We start from the raw sequence: 20,830 nt of genomic DNA, 5'->3' as shown, positions 1-20,830 counted from the left end.
TTTGGACGCTATTTTCCGTTACGGGGTTAAACGTAGTGAAAAAACATTATCATATTTTTATAGATCGAGCATTTTCGGACGCGGCGATACCTAATGTGTTTATGATTTTTACTGTTTATTTATTTTTATATCAGTTTTAGGGAAAGGGGGGTGATTTGAATTTTTAGGTTTTTTTATTATAATTTTTTTTTTTTTACTTTTTTTTATTTTTACTTTTACTATTTTTCAGACTCCCTAGGGTACTCTAACCCTAGGTAGTCTGATCGATCCTATCATATACTGCCATACTACAGTATGGCAGTATATGTGGATTTTACTCCCCATGCATTACAATGTGCAATTAGCACATTGTAATGCATGGGTTAAAACGAAGTAGCCTCGGGTATTCGGAACACCCGAGGTTACCATGGTGATGGATCGCCACTCCCCGTGACATCATCGGGGAGCAGCGATCCACGACAAGATGGCGGCGCCCATGCGGCCATCTCCATGCACCGGGACTCGGCGCGCGCTGTACTAGTACGGCGCGCGTCGGGAAGGGGTTAAACGAAATAATGAGTATAAATAGGTATCACAGTCACCATAGATCTGCATTTTGCACAGAAACGGTGCAGTGAGGTATGGTGCATACCAAGCATCCATCCTGCAAATTTTAGAGCAGGTTAGTTGATTTATGTCCACATCTGTGGAAGTAGCGGTGTAAACTGTCCGCAAAAAGCTGCTAGCAAGGTCTGTTTGTAACCCGTTTAGCATACACGGCTGACTTATCTTCTGTTTCATGTCTAATGTAACATGTTGATACATATTAAAGGAAACCTACCATTTGATTTGATGCATTATGAACCAAACATACCTTGAGAATGCTGTAGCTGAACAAACAATTATAAAATTCAGGACCTTGGGAAAGCTGGTTCAGAATGGTTGTCTTCATAAACACATCGCACACAGAGCTTGTCATTACACATGGAGCTTAGTTAAGACATGACTAATCAACCTGAGCTGGATCACTCATACACAGCAGCTGGGGGATGGTGCAGCACTTGATTATCCTGACTTCAGGCTCGAACCAGTGATTACATCATCCTGTGCAGCAGTGAATAACTAATGTGCTAGGACAGTGGTGGCGAACCTATGGCATGGGTGCCAGAGGTGGCACTCAGAGCCCTTTATGTGGCCACCCAGGCCTTCACACCAGCACAGAATTTGCTAGATGTGACTCAAGGCTTCCTCCTGTGTTCCAAGACAGCCATGGACATGCTATGCCCAGGGCTATTTTAAAGTGACACCTCCTGGGCTGCCAGGACTACACAGGAAGCGAGAAGGTGTGGACAGAGATGGATTATCGTTGGAGTCCCTGCACTGGGTTCCCTGATTCTTCCCTTACATGGGACCCTCGAAGGAAGCTATAATCCAAATTTCTCCATCTTCTTTCTATTGTATTGTTGCCCTCAGGACGCCAATATGATTGAAACTTGTTATACATCTGGGATCAATAGGTTTCTGCTAAAATTGTCATGTTGGTACTTTGTGACATTAAATTAGGTATTTTTGTAGGTTGGGCACTCTGTCTCTAAAAGGTTCGCCATCACTGTGCTAGGTGAAGTGCTGAACCAGCCATAGAGACAGCTTCATTATAATAATTTTATAATTGTTTTATCAGCAAAACCACTCAGCACAGGGATTAACCAAGATATGATCCTGCATCAGTATAGCTACAGCAGTCTCAAGGTATGTTTGCTTCATAATGCATCAAACCAAAATGTAGGTTTTCTTTAGGCTACAGTTGGCCAAAACCTCCATATTTAAATAGCAGCTCAAGACCTTATTCTTACCAAATTATTTTTGTTTAATAATTTTTTTCTCATTTTAACACCAACAGATTAACATTCACCCAGGCATGCATAAATCCTCATATCCTTCAATACTCCCTGGGAAACCTATAGTTCCAGCAATATTTGCAAAAAAATGCAAAGTTAACAAGTCAGCATAATACATTTATATATAAGTTGTTTAATGACAAGTGTTATCCTCTACTCCATAAAACTGGAAGACAAACACGCCTTAATAATAAAACTACATTTTTGTAAAGTTTCCTATACAGATGAAACTTGGATAAATCTCCTCCGCAGTACTCTCTCTTCTCTGATCTCATCATCTCTATTTCTTTTTAACAGTCAACCATTTAATGTGTATTAGATGTTTGGTCTGCATAAATATGGCAAATGAAATGGGAATGAATGATTGATTATCCCATGGCACTAAACATTTTTTAATTTTAACTCTGTATGGAGCGGTACAGTTATTTTGAGCGCAACATGGTGAATGTCTCCTTCAAATACTTGTACACCATTGTATACTTGAATCTGATGTATTTTACACAATATTATGGTGATATTCAGATTTGCATTATGCACTCTTGTTGTTTACATTGAATGTTTGTATCACATGACCATTGATGATGTCACATCCTGCGGGGCAATTTAAACCTGGCATGTAACCTTGTTCACATTGCTTGAAGATGGCTGCATTGAGCCAACCGAAATGTTGCACTGTATTTTCCACTTGTGAATAAATTTGAATACCAAGGAGTGCTGCTCTTCTGTCTACAAATTTTGGATATCCGCTGGGGTTTTGAGTCGAATCCCTGGAGCCTGCACCCACACTGGATTACAATCCTTTTGTCTCACTGTCCCGCCTGTATTTGTTTGTTGTTTAAATATGTTATATTTATGGAATTTAATCCTCAATGTATTTTAATATGAAAAAGCACAAAAATAATATAGATTGAATAGGTCCAAGTCTTACCTCCAGATGAACGGGTTCTATAGACAGGGCTAGGTTGCGAGTAGAATTGTAGATGACAAATAATCCATATCAGACGGAACAAATACTCAGTATAGGGTTGCAGATTACTCACAGTATAAGAAGATTCTGTTACAGCCTGTATTTTAGGGATAATATAAGTAAGGCTTTTCATATGTTTGCATGTTCAATATAGAAGGTAGAGGGGTGGTAAATATAATAGGTACATAAGTATACTGAAAAGCTCTTTCAAATTATATAAAGAAAAGTCAAAAATAGCTTTTTGAGCATAAGTGCCAAAGTTAAATCCCTACTAATTAGATAAAAATGGTGTGTAGCAAGGATAGAACCTGTAAGCTGTTTTGACCATACAAAGCTGTAAACAGTGTTAGATAGCCCTGGAGATCTGTGTTAGCATACCTTTGTATGTGTTGTTAGTAACTGCAGGGCTGTGAAAAATGAATTTATATTCCAGGATTGTAGCTGGTGAACTGGTGTGTGAGATCCCTATACTGAATAAAGCATACTGTAGTACTCAAAGAAAAACTTTCTACAGCTGTGGGGGGGGGGCTGTGCTTTTTTATTGGCTTTGAATTTTTTAAAGAAATAAATAAAAAAAAATATTTGACAGTGCTCTAATCATAATGTTCACAGAACATTGGTAATATTTTATTAGTATGTAACACATATTAAATCACCTATCCATTATCAGTCTGTAAGATAGGATTCAGAAGTTCCCCATTCTTCTGATAGGTGCAGCTCCTGCAGGTGCAATCCTGCTTCTATTGCATATTTGTGCCATTAATATCCTGTGGATATGCCAAATATGTGCTAGCTTAGAAAGATCCTATTCTAGATCCTGACTGAGCAAGAGTATGGCACCGCTATGAGAATTTTTACTACCATGGGGAATCTACTTTCTGAGATATTCCCCATGGTAGATTTCCTGTCCCGGCAGCAATTGCATCCCCGTTTTCTGTAATGCAGCTGCTGCCGAAATAAAGTTTAATGCTGGAATATGCAAATTCATTTCTAAGGCTACTGGGAGCATAGAGTAGCCTGAGACACCTCTGGAGGCTCAAGCTATACCACACCGCCAGAAGCCACTACTGACCCTCCTCTTTTTGCTCCGGCCCGGCTCCGGCATTATTTTAGCTCTGCACATGCCCAGAGCTCCCCAGCACCAGGTGTGATGCCAGCAGCGAGCTACGGCACTTGCGCAGAGCTAAAATGATGCCAGGCAGTAGCTGATAGAGGGGGGCCAATAGTGGCTACTGGGGATGTGGCGCATCATTTACCCCCAGAGTTATCTCAGGTTACTCCATGCCCCCAGTAGCCTTAGAAATTGACTTGCATATTCCAGCATTAAACTTCATATTGGCAGCAGCTACAGCCTTTGATTAGTGAAAAACGTGATGCACCTGCTACCTGGACGGTAATCTACCATGGGGAATATCTCAGAAAGCAGATTACCTATTGTAGATTTCCTTTAAACAGTTCATTTAAATTGATTGATTGAAATTGTGTAATCCATATTAGATGAAATTTTACCCTTGCATCTTACCTTGGTGTTTTGCCATTCACTTGGAATGCTTGCATATTTGTGCTGGATCATATATGTTGTGCCAGATACATTTCCTGGATTCCACCGTAATGTTACATTATGTGACCCAATAAAGGACACAAAAGGAGGAGTTGGCACAATATTACAGTCTGTAAAACAAAAAAAATATTCAGCAGCCTCAGCAGTACTGCTTCATCTGCCCTAAAATGAGAAAGCCAACCATGGCAGAGTAAGACAGAAAGAAGAGATTTCCCTCTGGCACCCACTGGCTGTGTTTCTATCGGTCAGGAGGGTGGCTGGGGGATACTGGGACTCCAGTCATGGCCCAGCCAGAGAGGGAACCCAGGAGTCCCAGAACTCCCACTTCCTGATTAATTGTATAAGTGTTTCAGTTGTATACAAGTCTGCTGAACATCAAAGTGGCAGTAACAGTGTCTGAAGCCAGATTAACAAGGACCATGCGCTGGCCAGATTTAATGGACAGTGCAAAGGACCAAACTCTGTGTATTATATTGATATATGATGCAAGGAGTCCCTTCTTCCCCTCAAAACATCCGCTCTGACTTGTAATCATGATTCCTGTACAGTCCCAGAACTCCTTCTGATTAATTGTACCGGTGATTCGGGTGCATACAGGTCTTTTGCGCTCAGCAACCTCCATCAGCTATATAGAGATGAATGGAGCAGCACAGACATGCACGGCCATCTGTTCTATTCATCTTGGGGAGCAACGAGGGGTCTGAAGGAGGTACCTCGGACCCCATCGAACCCTGCGTTTACGTGATCTGTAACCCCCTGTGACAATGCAGATCTGCTCTGAATGGTGCTACTTCCATTCTATGCTCAGCCATGTGCCCATACAACACATATGGAGCATCCTCATTCTCAGGAGAAATTTGGTATCAAACTGTTGAGTTTTTCGTTATTTAATACTGGTCCTAAAGCCCTAAAATGGCTTAGACCTGAAGGGGTTACGCCAAAGACTTCCCCTCTTTTTATGGATTAACCTATTATTCTACTCTACTGCACTACAGTTTATTTGCTTTACAGCACAGCAGTCTTCTTTCAGAGGTAAAACATGGAATTGAAACAAACTGCAACACTCCTGTATTGACAAGGTGGGAGTACCGGATAGCAACCTCTCCATATAAGGATCTATCTCGTGAGCCTGCACAACTCACCCAGAACATAATGCTAGGAGAGAGAGAATGTGTGCGGCACACCTTCGGTGCTGCCACAGATACTGATCCCAGTAACTGAGTCAGGAGACTTTAACCCTAGAGCTGAAGCTTCCACAATTTGGACACAGCTCCACCTCAACTATCCTAGCCTGCATCTACAATCAGGCTGGCGCACCATTCCTGCGGACCACTCTCCATGACCACTCCAGTAACCAGAATCCGATGTTAATCGTGTTTGGCCATTGCCTGCTGTTTGAGGTTCAATAAAAAACTGCAAGTTGATTTGCACAATGTTACTTCCCTCTGATCCCCAGATACAGCTGCTTACCACCACAGTCTCCCCCATGCATCATCCAGGGACTCATCCTACAGGCACTCAGGGGTTGCCCCAGAGAGAAACCTATGCATCAGCCTCTCCCTCCTTATTTCTTGCACACACTACCTGCTGGAGACCTCCCAGGCTGTAGGTCAGCCCGCCGGTCCCCATACCAAACACCGTGACCACAGCGTGCCCAGGGCCGCACTAGCCAGCCACTCCGGTATTCTGGGCCCCGGCTGTCTCCAGGCCCACAAGCAATGACTAGGCCCCAATGGGGGATGTTGCAGAATAGTATTGTGATAAGGAATCCATCCCACTGTGTTTTAATGCACGTACCTTCTAAATTGTCTTGTACATCGCTATACGTCATTTTGACATAATGACATTGTACATCACAGAGTATAATCTGTAAAAATAAAGATAGATTAAAATACATCAATAAAAGAGAGGACTTCAATGTGCAGAGGTTATACAGTAAGTTATCTACCATAACCGAATAATGGAAAATCCCAGTCATTTTACCGGGTTAGTTTCTAGGTAATTTACTCTACAGAGCAAATCTCAAAAAAGTACCCCCTCCCCCCCATGTGAATAAAATATATAAAATGCCAACCAAATTAATTATAGAAATTGTGGTATATCAATACTCCTCACTAACTTTTTTCCAGAAGGGTAACAATACTCCTCTCATTTCTAAGGAGTAAATAATAATAATAATCTTTATTTGTATAGCGCCATCATATTATGTAGCGCTTTACAAATCATAGGGGACATATACAATTAAAATAGTACATTGCAGAGTACAAACAGTCATATGGAACAATAGAAGTGAGGGCCCTGCTCACAAGAGCTTACAGTCTACAAGAGGTATAAGCTTGTATAATTGTCCAGGGAACAGGATATATTTTTAGCCTAAGAAGAGTACTAAATTTTCAGTAATACAAATAAATAACTCCCAGGCATACATAGTATTAATAGACTGATATTTAATCAAGATAAGCATTACTACCAGTGTTTTATTAAATAGAAAAGTTAGAGAATCATAGTACTTTTACATCATGTATTAAATAAAGGGTACACAACATTTTTGTCTCCTCAGAAATTTCATCCTACAGACCATACTATGCCTAACGCACCAGTCCTCACTGTCCACACTATGGCTGACGCCCCAGCACACCCACACCCCCCCCCCACCGAGCCTATTACTGACGCCCCAGGCCGCCCCCCTTTGCCGACCAGACTATGACCGACGCCCCACAACTCCATGTCCAGACTATTCCAAATGCCCCCACAACCCCTGTCCAAGCTAAGGCAGACACATCAGACCCCCATGCCCAGACCAGACACCCAAAACTTACTTTGGTTAATGCCAGCCACCAATTTGACAGTTTTTTTATTTTAATTTAGGAGTGAAAGAGGAGTAAATCACTTTTGTTTTAGTTTTTTTAATAGAATGTTTTTGTTTATTTTTTTATTAAAATATTATTAATAAATTATTTATATTTATTAAAACTATTAAACTTAGTAGTGAACACATTGGCCCAAATTAATTAAAGTCCCTGCACCAGTTTTCTGTCTGACTCTGAACATTCTTTTCAGTGCAAACTGCTGGCTCACTGACACTCTTAGTTACGCCCCTGCTTGCACATGTATTTAAAGGGAACCTGTACCAGGGACCTCATTTTCACTAAAGACAGATTGTAAAAGCCCATGACACCTGCAGTGTAAAATGCCTCTCTGCCTTTTCTAAGCATTTGCAATACAATATAATTGTGTGTTATAACTTACTCTTGTGCAACATCCCGCACCGGGGCCTAGCCTTTTCTTGGGGCCTGGAGGAAGCCGGGGCCCAGAATACCGGAGTGGCTGGCAGTTGCGGCCTCGGCACGCTAGTATCACGGTGCTTGGTATGGGCTGGAGAGCTGTCCCACAGTCTGACAGGTCTCCAGCAGGTGGTGTGTGCAAGAAATATGGAGGGAGAGGCTGATGTACTCCCTGGGGCAACCCCTTAGTGTTTGTAGTATAAGTCCCTGGATGATAAATGGGGGCACCCTTGATGGTGACAGCTGAAGCAGGGACCAGACAGAGGCAACGTTGTGCACTGTTAGTTCTTTATTTGAACCAACAGCAGGTAACGCGCCAAATGATTCTGTACAGAGGCCGGATTGTTAGCTAGTCCGAATTACTGGAGAGTGGTCATGGAGAGTGAACCTCAGGAGTTAGTTCACCAGCCTGGGTGCAGATGCAGACTGGGATGTAGCTGTGTCCAATGCTGGAAGCTGCAGATTTAATCCTGAGTGTTCTGTGTGTGTAGGCACGAGAGGTGTGCACCACACGCTGTCTCTGGTCACTCGGTGATCTAATGGATGTTCTCTTTAGGAGAGCTGGGTTCCAAGAGCTTGTGCTCTAAGCAGTTTCTGGAACTCAATACCTCTAACCCCTCCCTGACTAAGGGTTTTGTTAATCCCTGGTTAGGTGGTCTCACTCTCCATTCACACTCCAGTTACAAAGGTGGAACATCATTGGATGATAACAATATCAAATACAGATTTAACCCTTGCCTGTCCAGGCAGAATCTACCGCTGCTAATTACCACTATCTAACTATATGACCTTGAAGTGAGTTGTACAGGCTCACCTGATGGGGACACACAGACAAAGTAGCTTATTCGCAACTACTCCTCTGCCTATGCAATGGCAGGGGTGTTGCACTTGCAGCCTGACAAAATTCTGGGGTAGTCACAAAGGCTGGGCTTTGGTTTGGGTGCATTTCAAAAAACAACATGTGACTTGTCTGAGCTGCAGGCTGCCTCCATCTTTGTGCTCCTATACAGCTTGTCCCACCTGTACACGAGCACAAAGATGGAGGCCAAGCTCTGAGGAGTGAGTAACACAGACCCTAAAGTCCAGCCCCTGTGACTACCCCAGGATTTTGTCAGGGTGCAAGAGTAAGTTATAACACACAATTATACTGTAATGCAAATGCTTAGAAAAGGCAGAAAGGCAGATTTGCACTGCAGGTGTAATAAGCTCCTGCAACCTGTCTTTAGTGAAAATGAGGTCCTGGTGACAGGTTCCCTTTAAGAAGTGTCTGATACTTCACTGAAATGGCTTTTCTGTGATCAGTCAACCCTTGCGCCACATTTATCATGTAAAGTTCAACAGAAATGTGTTGCAAGCCCACACTTTTTAGTAAATGTGGGCCATTATATATTCTGTTATATACAGATAACATATAACAGGGATCTTATGGTAACAACCCAGGATGCACATTGCATTTTCTCTGCATGTCTATAAACCTTGTCTGCTCCGGGAATCTCGTTGAAGTCACGGGATCCCAGTGCAGATAGAGCTCTCAGTATGAGTGCTGTATTTGGGGATGGCTGTGACAAGGCACTGATAATATTGGTCCTGTATCACAGTACAGGATGGGTCTGTCACACTGACAGCTCGATCATGCCAATCATGCAGGAGAGTGCACACTGCCATAGGGACCAGTAGAGCTTGTTCCTGGCTACTGCAGAAGGTTGTGTGACCAGAGATCAGCAGATTATACTAAGTTGCTGAGCTCCAGTGACGTGACCTCGGGTTCTAAGCTGCAGCAGTGAGAAGATGGGAAGAGGCTGCAGAACGACAGAGAGAGATGGGAAATCTACATCAGTCTATTTTAAAGCAGCAAAACTGCATGTACAACCATCATAGACATCCATACAAGCATTGTGATGCAAATTACACAAGCTTGGAATGTTGGCCAGAAAAATATTGGATGAAGTTTCAAACTCAATATCATCATAAAAAGTGTTGTCTCAAGTTTGCAAAAAAAAATGAAAAGGGGACAGTAGAACATAAGAAATGGGCGAGTTGAAACAAAAGTCAATAGCCCAGGCTCTGATGGGTGCAAATGGGTCTGAAGGAATTAAGTGAAAAGAGGTTAACGGATTCAGAAATTGACACGGAGCCTGATGATATAGGATTGTTTAATATCCATTGAGATCTCGCCATACAGATTTAAGAGCACCGCTAAGTAAAGATACATTGTGGTGGCTGTACAGGTTAATAATGATGGCTCTTGGTTCTTTGGTAGTGAAACAATACTGATTCAGATTTTGGAATTTCATTGCCCTTCCATCAATAAATAAAGCACAGTGTGCTAAACTAAGTATAGACATTATTGTGACAAACTCAGCACATTATACATTTAGAAATATGACATTGGGGCTCATTTACTAAGGGTCACATGCGCACTTTAGTCAGACTGTGCACCGTTTTCTGGGCACAGGCTTGCACAGGTATTTAAGTAGCGGGTGCATTGCGATTGTGTCGTACGCAACCCTCTTTTTGGCACAGCTGCGCTGGCTTCCATATGATACAATTAAGTAGACCTACCATTGGGCGATCTGACTGATTTGGACTGAGCGCAGGATTTAACTTTCAAATTTTGTCACAAGCCCAAGCACTTAGATGCACCACAAAAAAGATGGTGAACTCTGTTGGACCTGAGCGGGGAAGTTACACACGCAGGAAATCGAGTGCACAATCTTAGTGAATAGCGGCGCAGTGCATTATCGTCGGACAATACACTTTCTGTGAACTCCAGCGGAATCGTAAGTAAATGTGCCCCATTCTTGCTTCCTGCTCCTTAAGAGGCAGCCGTGAGATCACTGAAAGTGAAGAAACTTTAATTATATTCCACATTCCAGGGGTCATTGTATATCAATTACCAGGGGAGTGCTGAATGTAAATTTTCATAATATTTCACAAAGGTGTCCGCCATATATAAATTATGAGAAATTTGAGACTAAATGTGGTAATTTATCATTAGGTTTTTTTTCTATGTTTGTGACTTTTCTTTGCACCAAATGAATATAGGACAGTGCACTTTGACTTTGTTTGCATAAACTAGTTTTCACAATACGAATGAATTCATGATTTTTTCGATTTGGCACAAATTTCCGTTTATGAGCGGCATTCGTTGCAAATTTACTACAGTCCCCACCCTGGTCTATGTTGCGACTTTTTATGGGGTTTTTGTGACTTTTCATGCGACATTCACAAAACCCACGAACCATAAGCAGGTTTATCAAGGGCCAGAGCCACTTTCATGAATCTGACTTCAGCAGAACTCCAAAGACGGACATAGGGGGATATTTATGAGGACCTCTGCGCACCGCCAGTGGCGGGAGTGGACCGGTGCGGGGCGTTACTGTCATATGTGAAGAGTCGCCGGCTGCGTTTTTTTCTACGCTAGGCCCTGTCTGGCGTAGGTTAAACGCTGCGCTGCTGGCAGCCCGATACATCAAGAGGCAGAAGCCGAATTTGCAGCGAGCGCCAGCGTGTGATAAATATCCCCCATAGAGCTGTGGCAGTCAGCCAGTCAAATGACAAATGACTATGCATGGTCTCTATAGGAGAAAATGTATATAGAATAAGAAATATAATCATTTTAGAATAAAACATTAAATATTAACCATAAATACAAAAAAATGCACTTTTCCACAAGTAGCAAGAATATTTCTTACAGCAATAATAGAAATCTATATACATATGCAATAAATACAACTCAAATATAAACTTAAGTATCTTACCTGGGCACTTCCTTGTAAAAAGAGCCAATTCCCGAAAACTAACACAACTACACTCCAGAGTGCAATTTGGGAGCTTTGGCATGTGGCCGCTGGCATACTTATAGTCCAATAGTAGTTAATGTTGCTGTTTTACTTCCTTGAAAGGTCAGACAGAAAAATGCAGTGTTTCGAATATATTTCTGTAGTAATCAATGTGCAGTCAGATGTGATAGCCACAGACTTCTATGCAGCTTATAAGTAATGTTGGCATTTAGCATATAACAGATCTCTGCATTTATGCTGCTATTTCTGATTTCTTGTCTGAATCTAGTTGTTCACAATTGAGTCACACCCTTTTATGACTAAAGTTCCTGTGTAGTACCTATGTCGCAGGCTGTGTTCTAGTTACTCATCCACCAAGCAGGTACATTAGTTTCTTTTCTTATCAAGAGTTCATCACAACCTAGCAATCCAATGAAGCTAACTTGTAAAAATAGTGATTATTCTACTGGGATTTAAGTGGTAACTAGAGATGAGCACATTTTTTAAAAAAAATTCGATTTGCAGAGTTCGCCCAATTTTTCGACAAAATTCCTTTTCGACCCAAATCGATTATTGTCAAATCACATTAAAAAACAGGTATTTCCTGGCTGCGGAGAGTCTATAGGGTGTTGTAGAACATTGTGCCATGCTCAAATATGCATAGGGAGCGTGGTTTAGTCTTCAAACAATGCTGTGTTTTAGTATGACATGCACATGACAGCCGCCACTCTTAGAATCCCTTCCATGGACACTTACAGGGGCCAACTTGACCAAATAAGTGGAGTGGGAACACAGCCTGAGAAGGTAACGTCTGTGCCAGCTCGAAAGGACTGAGCTGAGGGCCAAGATCCCACTGTAACATCAGAGAGTGCACTCTTTTTACACTGACATCAGATGATTCCATAGATTACGACAGAACCTGTTCTGTTAAATGCGGATTCATGTAGAAAAACCCAAAAGAGTGGAGAGGATGTCAGCAGTAATTTTGCATTGACGTCACTGATAATTTTGCCCTTCTCTTCATCCGTCAGTGTCCGCTTCAATTGGTAAATAATCCATCAGTATTGCTAAAGCCAAAAACAAACAGGAGTTGATCCAAAATAGAGATGACCAGTAAATGGGATATTTGTATGTCCTCTGTGTTCTGTATCCACTCCTGCTTTTGGCTATCAATCCTGAGGATTTTCATTCCTTCTGACAGATAAAATGAAGGGGAAACTAAACATAGTGGCAACACCATAGAGTGGAGGAGGGTGAAAACAGCATTCTCGAAATCACAGGATGTTCCAGGGAGACAGCGGTCAGTTGGCACCAGCATGAGTAGGCCACAGAGTGGCACAATGGCATATTATGGAGGTGGCAGCAACATCGTAGGCCACAAAGTGGCAGAATGACAAAGCTTGGAGGTGGCGGCAGCAGCATCATGAGATCAGAGAGTGTCACAATGACAGTGTTAGTAGGTGGGCGGCAGCAACAGCATTAGGCCAGAGAGTGGCACAATGACAAATTCTGATGGTGGCAGCAACATAGTAAGCCACAGTGTGGCACAATGACTGTGAGGAGGTGCCAGCAGCAGCAGGAGGTCATAAAATGGCACTATGACAGAGTGTAGAGGTGGGTGACAATTCCAGTCCCTGGTAAAGATGGTGGGAGGCAGATGGCGCAACTGGCAGCAGATGTGTGGCATCAGGTGGGTGGCAGCATCAAAATAGTGGCTGAGGCAGGTAGTTAGAATCCAGACTTATTTCTGAATGTTTAGTGGAGGCATCATGGCTGATCTAATCTGATTCATAAGGCATTGGTGTGTTGAAATCCTTGCCAATCCACGCCTGATTCGTCTTGACAAAGGTCAGTCTCTCCACATTGTGGGTTGACAAGCGGGTTCTCCTTGGGGTAATGATGGCCCCCGCTGCCCTGAACACCCTCTCTGATGCCACACTACTGACCGGGCAGGACAGCTTCTCTACTTCGGCCACACATGGCACATGGACCATCCCTCCTCGGTGCAGTGCAGACACCATGTTCCTCCCATTGTCTGTCAACATGTTTCCAATTTGCAGTTGTCACGGAGAAAGCCACACATTTATTTCTTCCTGCATGCCGGGGAGCTGTTCCTCCCCTGTGTGACTTTGTTCGCCCAGGCAAACCACGAACTGTGTGACACCGCTGTGCCCTGCAAATGTGGTATGATGGAGTAGCACTTAAACTTGTGGAGGCTGAGGTGGTAGTGGAGAAGGAGGAGGAGGCAGACATTGGCGCAGGAGCAGCAGTTTGACAACGTGGAGGAGAAAGCAGCGTCTCCAGGTTGTTGGTGTGGCTGGGCAGGAAGCACATTCACCCAGTGGGCCGTAAAGGACATGTACTGGCCCTGACCGTAGTTACAGCTCCACACGTCCATGTTGCCATGCACCTTGGAAGAAACCGATAAGCTCAAGGACTGGCACTATGACAGAGTGTAGAGGTGGGTGACAATTCCAGTCCCTGGTAAAGATGGTGGGAGGCAGATGGCGCAACTGGCAGCAGATGTGTGGCATCAAGTGGGTGGCAGCATCAAAATAGTGGCTGAGGCAGGTAGTTAGAATCCAGACTTATTTCTGAATGTTTAGTGGAGGCATCATGGCTGATCTAATCTGATTCATAAGGCATTGGTGTGTTGAAATCCTTGCCAATCCACGCCTGATTCGTCTTGACAAAGGTCAGTCTCTCCACATTGTGGGTTGACAAGCGGGTTCTCCTTGGGGTAATGATGGCCCCCGCTGCCCTGAACACCCTCTCTGATGCCACACTACTGACCGGGCAGGACAGCTTCTCTACTTCGGCCACACATGGCACATGGACCATCACTCCTCGGTGCAGTGCAGACACCATGTTCCTCCCATTGTCTGTCAACATGTTTCCAATTTGCAGTTGTCACGGAGAAAGCCACACATTTATTTCTTCCTGCATGCCGGGGAGCTGTTCCTCCCCTGTGTGACTTCGTTCGCCCAGGCAAACCACGAACTGTGTGACACCGCTGTGCCCTGCAAATGTGGTATGATGGAGCAGCACTTAAACTTGTGGAGGCTGAGGTAGTGGAGAAGGAGGAGGAGGCAGACATTGGCGCAGGAGCAGCAGTTTGACAACGTGGAGGAGAAAGCAGCGTCTCCAGGTTGTTGGTGTGGCTGGGCAGGAAGCACATTCACCCAGTGGGCCGTAAAGGACATGTACTGGCCCTGACCGTAGTTACAGCTCCACGCGTCCATGTTGCCATGCACCTTGGAAGAAACCGATAAGCTCAAGGACTGGCCCACCTTCTATTCTACGTATTTGTGAAGGGCTGGTTTCCTTTTTGGAAAAGAACTTTCGGCTTGGAACTCTCCACCTCGGTTCGGCACAAGCTATTAGTTCTCCAAAGGTTGCAGAGTCCACGACTTGGAAAGGGAGAGACTGCAGTACCAACAACTTGGACAGGAGCACGGTCAGTTTCTACAACTTAGGATGGCTGGACGAATACAGTTGTCTCTTTGTAATCGCCTCGTACAATGACTGCTGGCGCCATGCGTAGCGAGGAGCATGAACAACTAAACCGGGAAATGATGCCAAAGACAAACAGCTCCCTTTGTCAGAGGTGCTGGTACCTTGACTGGCTGAAATGGCATGTGTGCTACTAGGTGCTGCTGCTGTTGCTGCAGCGGCAGGATCGACCATCACATTTGAGACACGTTTCTCCCAGGCCATTGGATGGTGACACTGCATGTGTTGATGCAGGGCCGTGGTGTCAACTATAGCTCCCTGGCCATGCTTCACTTTCTGCCCCCAGATTCTACATATACACACGTTCGGCTCCTCTGGTGTCTTAACAAAAAATTGCCACACCGCCGAGTTGGTGATTTTACCGCCAACACTCTGCACTACTAATGCCGCAATGCCTTGCTTCACCCGGCTCCCAAGCGCAATCGACTAAATCATTATCAATTTGTGTTTCTCTGTCACTGCTATTCTCCTCAACGGTCTCAGTGTGCACACCCTGACTACCTGCAAATGCAACATAACCTTGTCGTGCCACTCTCCACATCTATACTTTCCCGCCTACTGCACGATGCACCGGATGTCTGCACCACCTCTTCACTGCCAAGCAACTGCTGACTGTCCTCAAAGAGTTTGTCCTCGCTGTATAGTGGTGCTGAGCCCAGACCACCTAGTAGATCTCTGGGTGAGGGAAAGGAACAGGACAGAGACTGGTTGAGGACAGATGAGGGCCGCTGACCTGCTCCTAGGTCATGCCAAGGGTTGTATTTGACAAACCCACGGACTCTTGGCTGGGGTTGTCAGATGTCATTTGGGAGGAAGGGGATGACCTAGTCAACCAATCGAGAACCTTTGGGTTGTTGATCAACACACTGCCGCTAGATGACACCGGCAGTTCTGGCCTCACAGTGATATCAACTTTAGCAACAAAAAAGAATTGAAATTGGGGGAATATAGAACCCCGAAAACTGACACCCTGGACTTTGAGAAAAAAATCACTCCACCAACTATGTGTAATTGACACAGATTTCCTTGATATCTACTTTAGCAACAAAAAAATAATTGAAATTTTGGGAATACAGAACCTTAAAAAACGGACACCCTGGACTTTGAGCAAAAATCACTCCATCAACTACAGTATGTTGATTTGACACGGATTTCTTGATATCAACATTAGCAACAAAAAAGAATTGAAATTTGGGGTATACAGATCCCCCAAAACGGACACCCTGGACTTTGACCAAAAATCACTTCATCAGCTACTGAGGACAACCCGCAAGACACTAGAGACAGCACATGCAGTGTGAAATGACGGGAATGCAAACGGCCGCCTGTTTTTATAATCCCACTGGTCACTGATTGGCTTACATGTCTGCACATGTGATCAAGGGTGTTCCTTTCTTCTTCCCAGAGTGTTCTGCCCCAAGTAACACGTTGTACTTGCGGCCATTTTGCTAATAAAGGGGTTCAATTTTCAGTTTACAGCGCCATATGAGGGCATTTTATCTATAGGACAAAGCTGTAGGAAGCTGAAAAATTCCAAATGCAGTACAACTGACGAAAAATTGATCATATTTACTTTATATAGTTTCTGTTATGTTTTAATAGTTTTAAGAAAATGTAAATGTTTCCAAATAAAAAAATAAAGCTGTATATTTCTATACAAAATGTATACATTTTTAAAACTTCAGAGTATGGTGTTGATTAAGGTGTCTTTTTTTGCAGGACGAGGTGACATTGTCATTGATACTGCTTGGGATCTGTACATCTTTTTGGATCACTTTTAATTAACCCTTTGCCATAAACTGATGTAATAGTAAGTCAGATTGCGGCAAAGAGTGTAAAGTGAGGGCTCACGGGCTGAGCCCTCTCCACAAAGACATTGGGGCTCATTTACTAAGGGTGCGCGGACTGCACAAACGTTGGATATTCTGACGATTTCGGATTTGCGCCACATTTAGAAGTGTATTGCGCCGGTTTTCATGTGACACAAATCGGGGGGCGGGCCGTCAGACGATCCGGCGCATTCGGACAAACCGCGGGATTTAACTTAACAATTGTGTTGCTAACCAAGCACTTACATGCACCCGGAGGAAGATTGTGAACTCCAGCGGACCTGATCGGGGAAGCAACGCATTCAGCAAGTCAGGCGCACGATGTAAGTGATTTGCGGCACATTGCACTGTCGTCGGACATTGCACTTTTGGGATCTCCTCCGCACCGGGTAAGTAAATGTGCCCCTGCGTGCTGCATATTGGGGGAGTGACAATTTGTCACCATGACATTTCTGAGTCGGTGGCACATTGTGACAGATCATGTGCAAAAAGGCCATATACTGTAGTATATACTGTAGTATGACAGTATATGGTAGGATTGATCATATCCCCTAGGGTTAAAGTAACCCAGGGACGTTAAAAAATTAAAACATGAAAAATAATAAAAGTTCAAATCACCCCCCCCTTTCCCTATAACTGATATAAAAATAAAGAAATAATAAAAGTCATAAACATGTTATGTCACTGTGTCCGAAAAGTCTCAATTTATCAATTTATAAATAGTTATTTCTGTCGATGCAAGGAAAATAACACTCAAATGTCTGAAACTCCAATTTTTTGGTTAAATTGCAATTCATAATAAATTAAAATTGACACCTTAGAGAGCTCCATACACCAAGGTATGAAAAAATTATTAGCAGTAGAATATGGCAAAATGAAAAAAAAAATTTCGTACAAAATATTTCCATTTTTAAAAAACTAATAAAAGCTATGTGAATTTAAAATCCCCATAATCGCACCCAACCAAAGAATTAAGGGAAAGTCTCATTCGGAGCACAAAAGTAAAGGTGTAAAATCAGAACCCACAAGAAAATGGTACAAATTTTTTTTTCTGTCAAGTTCTCTGTATCTGATTTTTTTTCCCAGTACAGGGCATGGAAAATTAAATATCGCCAACAGGAAATACAATGGGGCACATTTACTTACCTGCTCCCTGCGCGATCCCCGTTGTCCGAAGAGGATGTACTCTGCCGCGATTCATAAAGATTGTGCGCCCGATATCTGTCCGACATCTGTCTCTTCCCCGATCAGGACCGCTGGAGTTCACCTTCTTCTTCCCGGTGCATGTAAGTGCTTGGCTTGCAACACAATTTTTAAGTGAAATCCCACGGTTTGTCTGAATCCGTCGGATAGTCCGTCAGCCCGCCCTCCAATTTGTGTCGCATGAAAGCCGGCACCAAAATCCAATCACGTGCGACGGAATCCCCTGCATGATCCCCGAAAAGTCGGGAAACCCGATGAAAATTCGGCTGTGGGACCCTTAGTAAATAAGCAAACACAGATGAAGCAACACGTCCCTGTAACTTTGGACCTGGGCTCGCGGATGCCATCTTGGATTTCTGTGTGATGGCCTGGAGCTGAGTTTCTCTCTGTTTGCTCCCTGCACTCTAGCTCCTCCCCCTTCAGTCCAGTACCTGCAGGAAGCAGCATGAGGAGAACTACAAGCTACAGACAGATAAGTTCTTCATCTGGGGAGGCACAGCAGGAAGTCTCAGCAGATCTAGTGTGTTGTGGAATAGCAGAGAGGTAGGAGAGCTGCCTGTCATTGTGTGCAATAGACATCTCGTGGATCTCATCATCTCATCTCTGATCTGTCTCATCTCTCTCTTTCTATGTCTCAAATACTAGTTCAATGTTCAGAAGGTAATTGAAAGTGTATATAAACATGTCCCCTGATAATCTACCCACATTGTCAGCATACAGAACTAGAGGGACGTACAATTATCTTTATTGTGTAAACATCACTAGGCGATTGAGATTGAGAACATGTTTCAAACACAGACTGCACTCTTACTTATGGCTGTTTGTTAACCCCCTACCAACGCGTGATGTACTAGTATGGTGCACGTCAGGTCCCGATGCATGGAGAGGGCTCGCGGGCTGAGCCCTCTCCATAGCCAGTAAGTCTTTGCTGCACACCCGTGTTTTCCCACCGATCGCTGCCAGCGGCTTCAAAGAGATGCGCCGCCATCTTGCTAAGGATCGTCGCTCCCCGTGACGTCATCAGCAAGTGGCGATCAATCGGCATGACAGCCTCAGGTCTTCTGAAGACCCAAGGCTGTCTCGTTTTAACCCTTTCATTACAATGTGCTATCAGCATAGTATGACAGTATATGATAGGATCGGTCAGACAACCTAGGGTTAAAGTACCCTAGGTAGTCTGAAAAATAGTAAAAGTAAAAATAAAAAAAAGTTCAAAAAAAATTATAATTAAAAAACCTAAAAATTCTAATCACCCCCTTTCCCTAGAACTGATATAAATATAAATAAACAGCAAAAATCATAAACAAATTGTCAGGGTCCGTGAGGTTGTGGATCCTCTGAACCACTGCGGACAATGGCACAAGCCACTACCTGGGACCGGAGTCTAAGTGGTACCCGGTTTTCACCAGAGCCAGCCGCAAAGCGGGTTAGACAAGCTGCGGGGTGGTACCAACAGGTCGTTCCACAGGCGTGACTTGTCCGCAGTGGCAGCCAAGGTCGAGGTACAGAAACGGCAGGCAATCTTGTAGTCGGGGACAGGCAGGAGGTCAGGACAGGCAGCACAGGATCGGAGTCAGAGACGTAGCAACAGGTCAGGGCAGGCGGCAAAGGAGCGATGTCAGAAACGGAACCAGGGTCACAACGGGAATTCACAAGAAGAGCACAAGGCATCAGAAAAGCTTTCTCTAGGGCGCTAGGCATGAAGATCCGGCAGGGGCTTGCAGGAAGAGGCACGCTTAAATAGATTCTGCAAAATGGCCAGCGCCAATTAATGGCGCGCTGGCCCTTTAAATTTTGAGAAGTGACCGCGCGCGCGCGCCCTAGCATTCGGGGCCGCGTGTGCATGGCGGAAGGGAGCGAGCCAGGAGCCGGGGAAGCTAAGCAGCGCTGGCAGCCCGCTGGCGAGGGCAGAGAAGCACGGATGAGCCCGCGACCCGCGATATGGGTCGCGGGACCACCCATGACACAAATTAGGTATCACAACGTCCGAAAATGCCCGATCTATCAAAATATACAATTTTCACTGTGTTTAACCCCGTAACGGAAAATAGCGCCTAGAGTCAAAAATAGCAGGCACAAATAGTCGCACAGTCCTAAAAATGATAGCAATGAAAACGTCATCAAAAGTCACAAAAAAAATGACACCACCCACAGCTCCGTAAACCGAAGTATGAAAAAGTTATTGGCGCCAGAAGATGGCAAAATAAAAAAAAAATTGTACAGGAGGTTTTCATTTTTGTAAATGTATGAAAACATTATAAAACCTATACAAATTTGGTATCCCAGTAATCATACCAACCCTAAGATCAAAGTAGACATGTCATTTGTAGCGCACAGTGAAAGCTGTAAAATCCAAACCCACAAGAAAATGGCGCAAATGCATTTTTTCATCATTTTCATTGCATTTGGAATTTTTTTCCTGCTTTCCAGTACACGGCATGGAATATTAAATATTATGGCGAGCGACGGTAGGGGTTAAGGAACAGGTATCTAGCTTTGGCCACCTTTTTAATGCTTTGACCAGGGCCCTTGTAGCTTTACCACCATTACTGTCAGGCACAAGGGGTAGTGGACCCACTGGACCAACGCAGACGATGACGTAAGTCGACACCTGGGACTGGAAGTGGTACCCGATTTTCACGAGAGCCCGACTTTTCCGAGGTGGCACAGCCGTCAGGCAAAATCGTAGTCGGGGACAGGCAGGAGGTCAGGAAGAGCAGCATGGGATCAGAGTCAGGGACATAGTAACAGGTCTGGGCAGGCAGCATAGGAGCATAGTCGGGAACAGAGCCAATCAACGACGCACACTAGGAG

General features: G+C 44.0%; 1 protein-coding gene across 2 annotated transcripts in view; it reads right to left on the bottom strand.

Moving 5' to 3' along the window:
* Window positions 1-20,830, bottom strand: part of ROS1 (ROS proto-oncogene 1, receptor tyrosine kinase) — a 123,646-nt gene that overhangs the window by 100,099 nt on the left and 2,717 nt on the right. Inside the window, exons 1-4 of one of the 2 annotated variants that reach the window (XM_072141715.1) lie at window positions 11,451-11,714; window positions 6,203-6,272; window positions 4,367-4,515; window positions 2,806-2,941 (exon numbers count right to left, since the gene is read on the bottom strand). In XM_072141715.1, coding sequence (XP_071997816.1) covers window positions 2,806-2,941; window positions 4,367-4,515; window positions 6,203-6,272; window positions 11,451-11,546 — 451 coding nt within the window. In that variant the 5' untranslated portion in view covers window positions 11,547-11,714. Of the gene's footprint in view, window positions 1-2,805; window positions 2,942-4,366; window positions 4,516-6,202; window positions 6,273-11,450; window positions 11,715-20,830 lie in introns of those variants that run through there. The other variant, XM_072141714.1, reaches the window with a different exon arrangement.

Source organism: Engystomops pustulosus, chromosome 3, assembly GCF_040894005.1.
Source record: "Engystomops pustulosus chromosome 3, aEngPut4.maternal, whole genome shotgun sequence".
In the NCBI taxonomy this organism is placed as follows: domain Eukaryota; kingdom Metazoa; phylum Chordata; class Amphibia; order Anura; family Leptodactylidae; genus Engystomops; species Engystomops pustulosus.
Note: the sequence above shows the minus strand (reverse complement) of the source record. Positions and strands in the feature narration are given on the sequence as shown.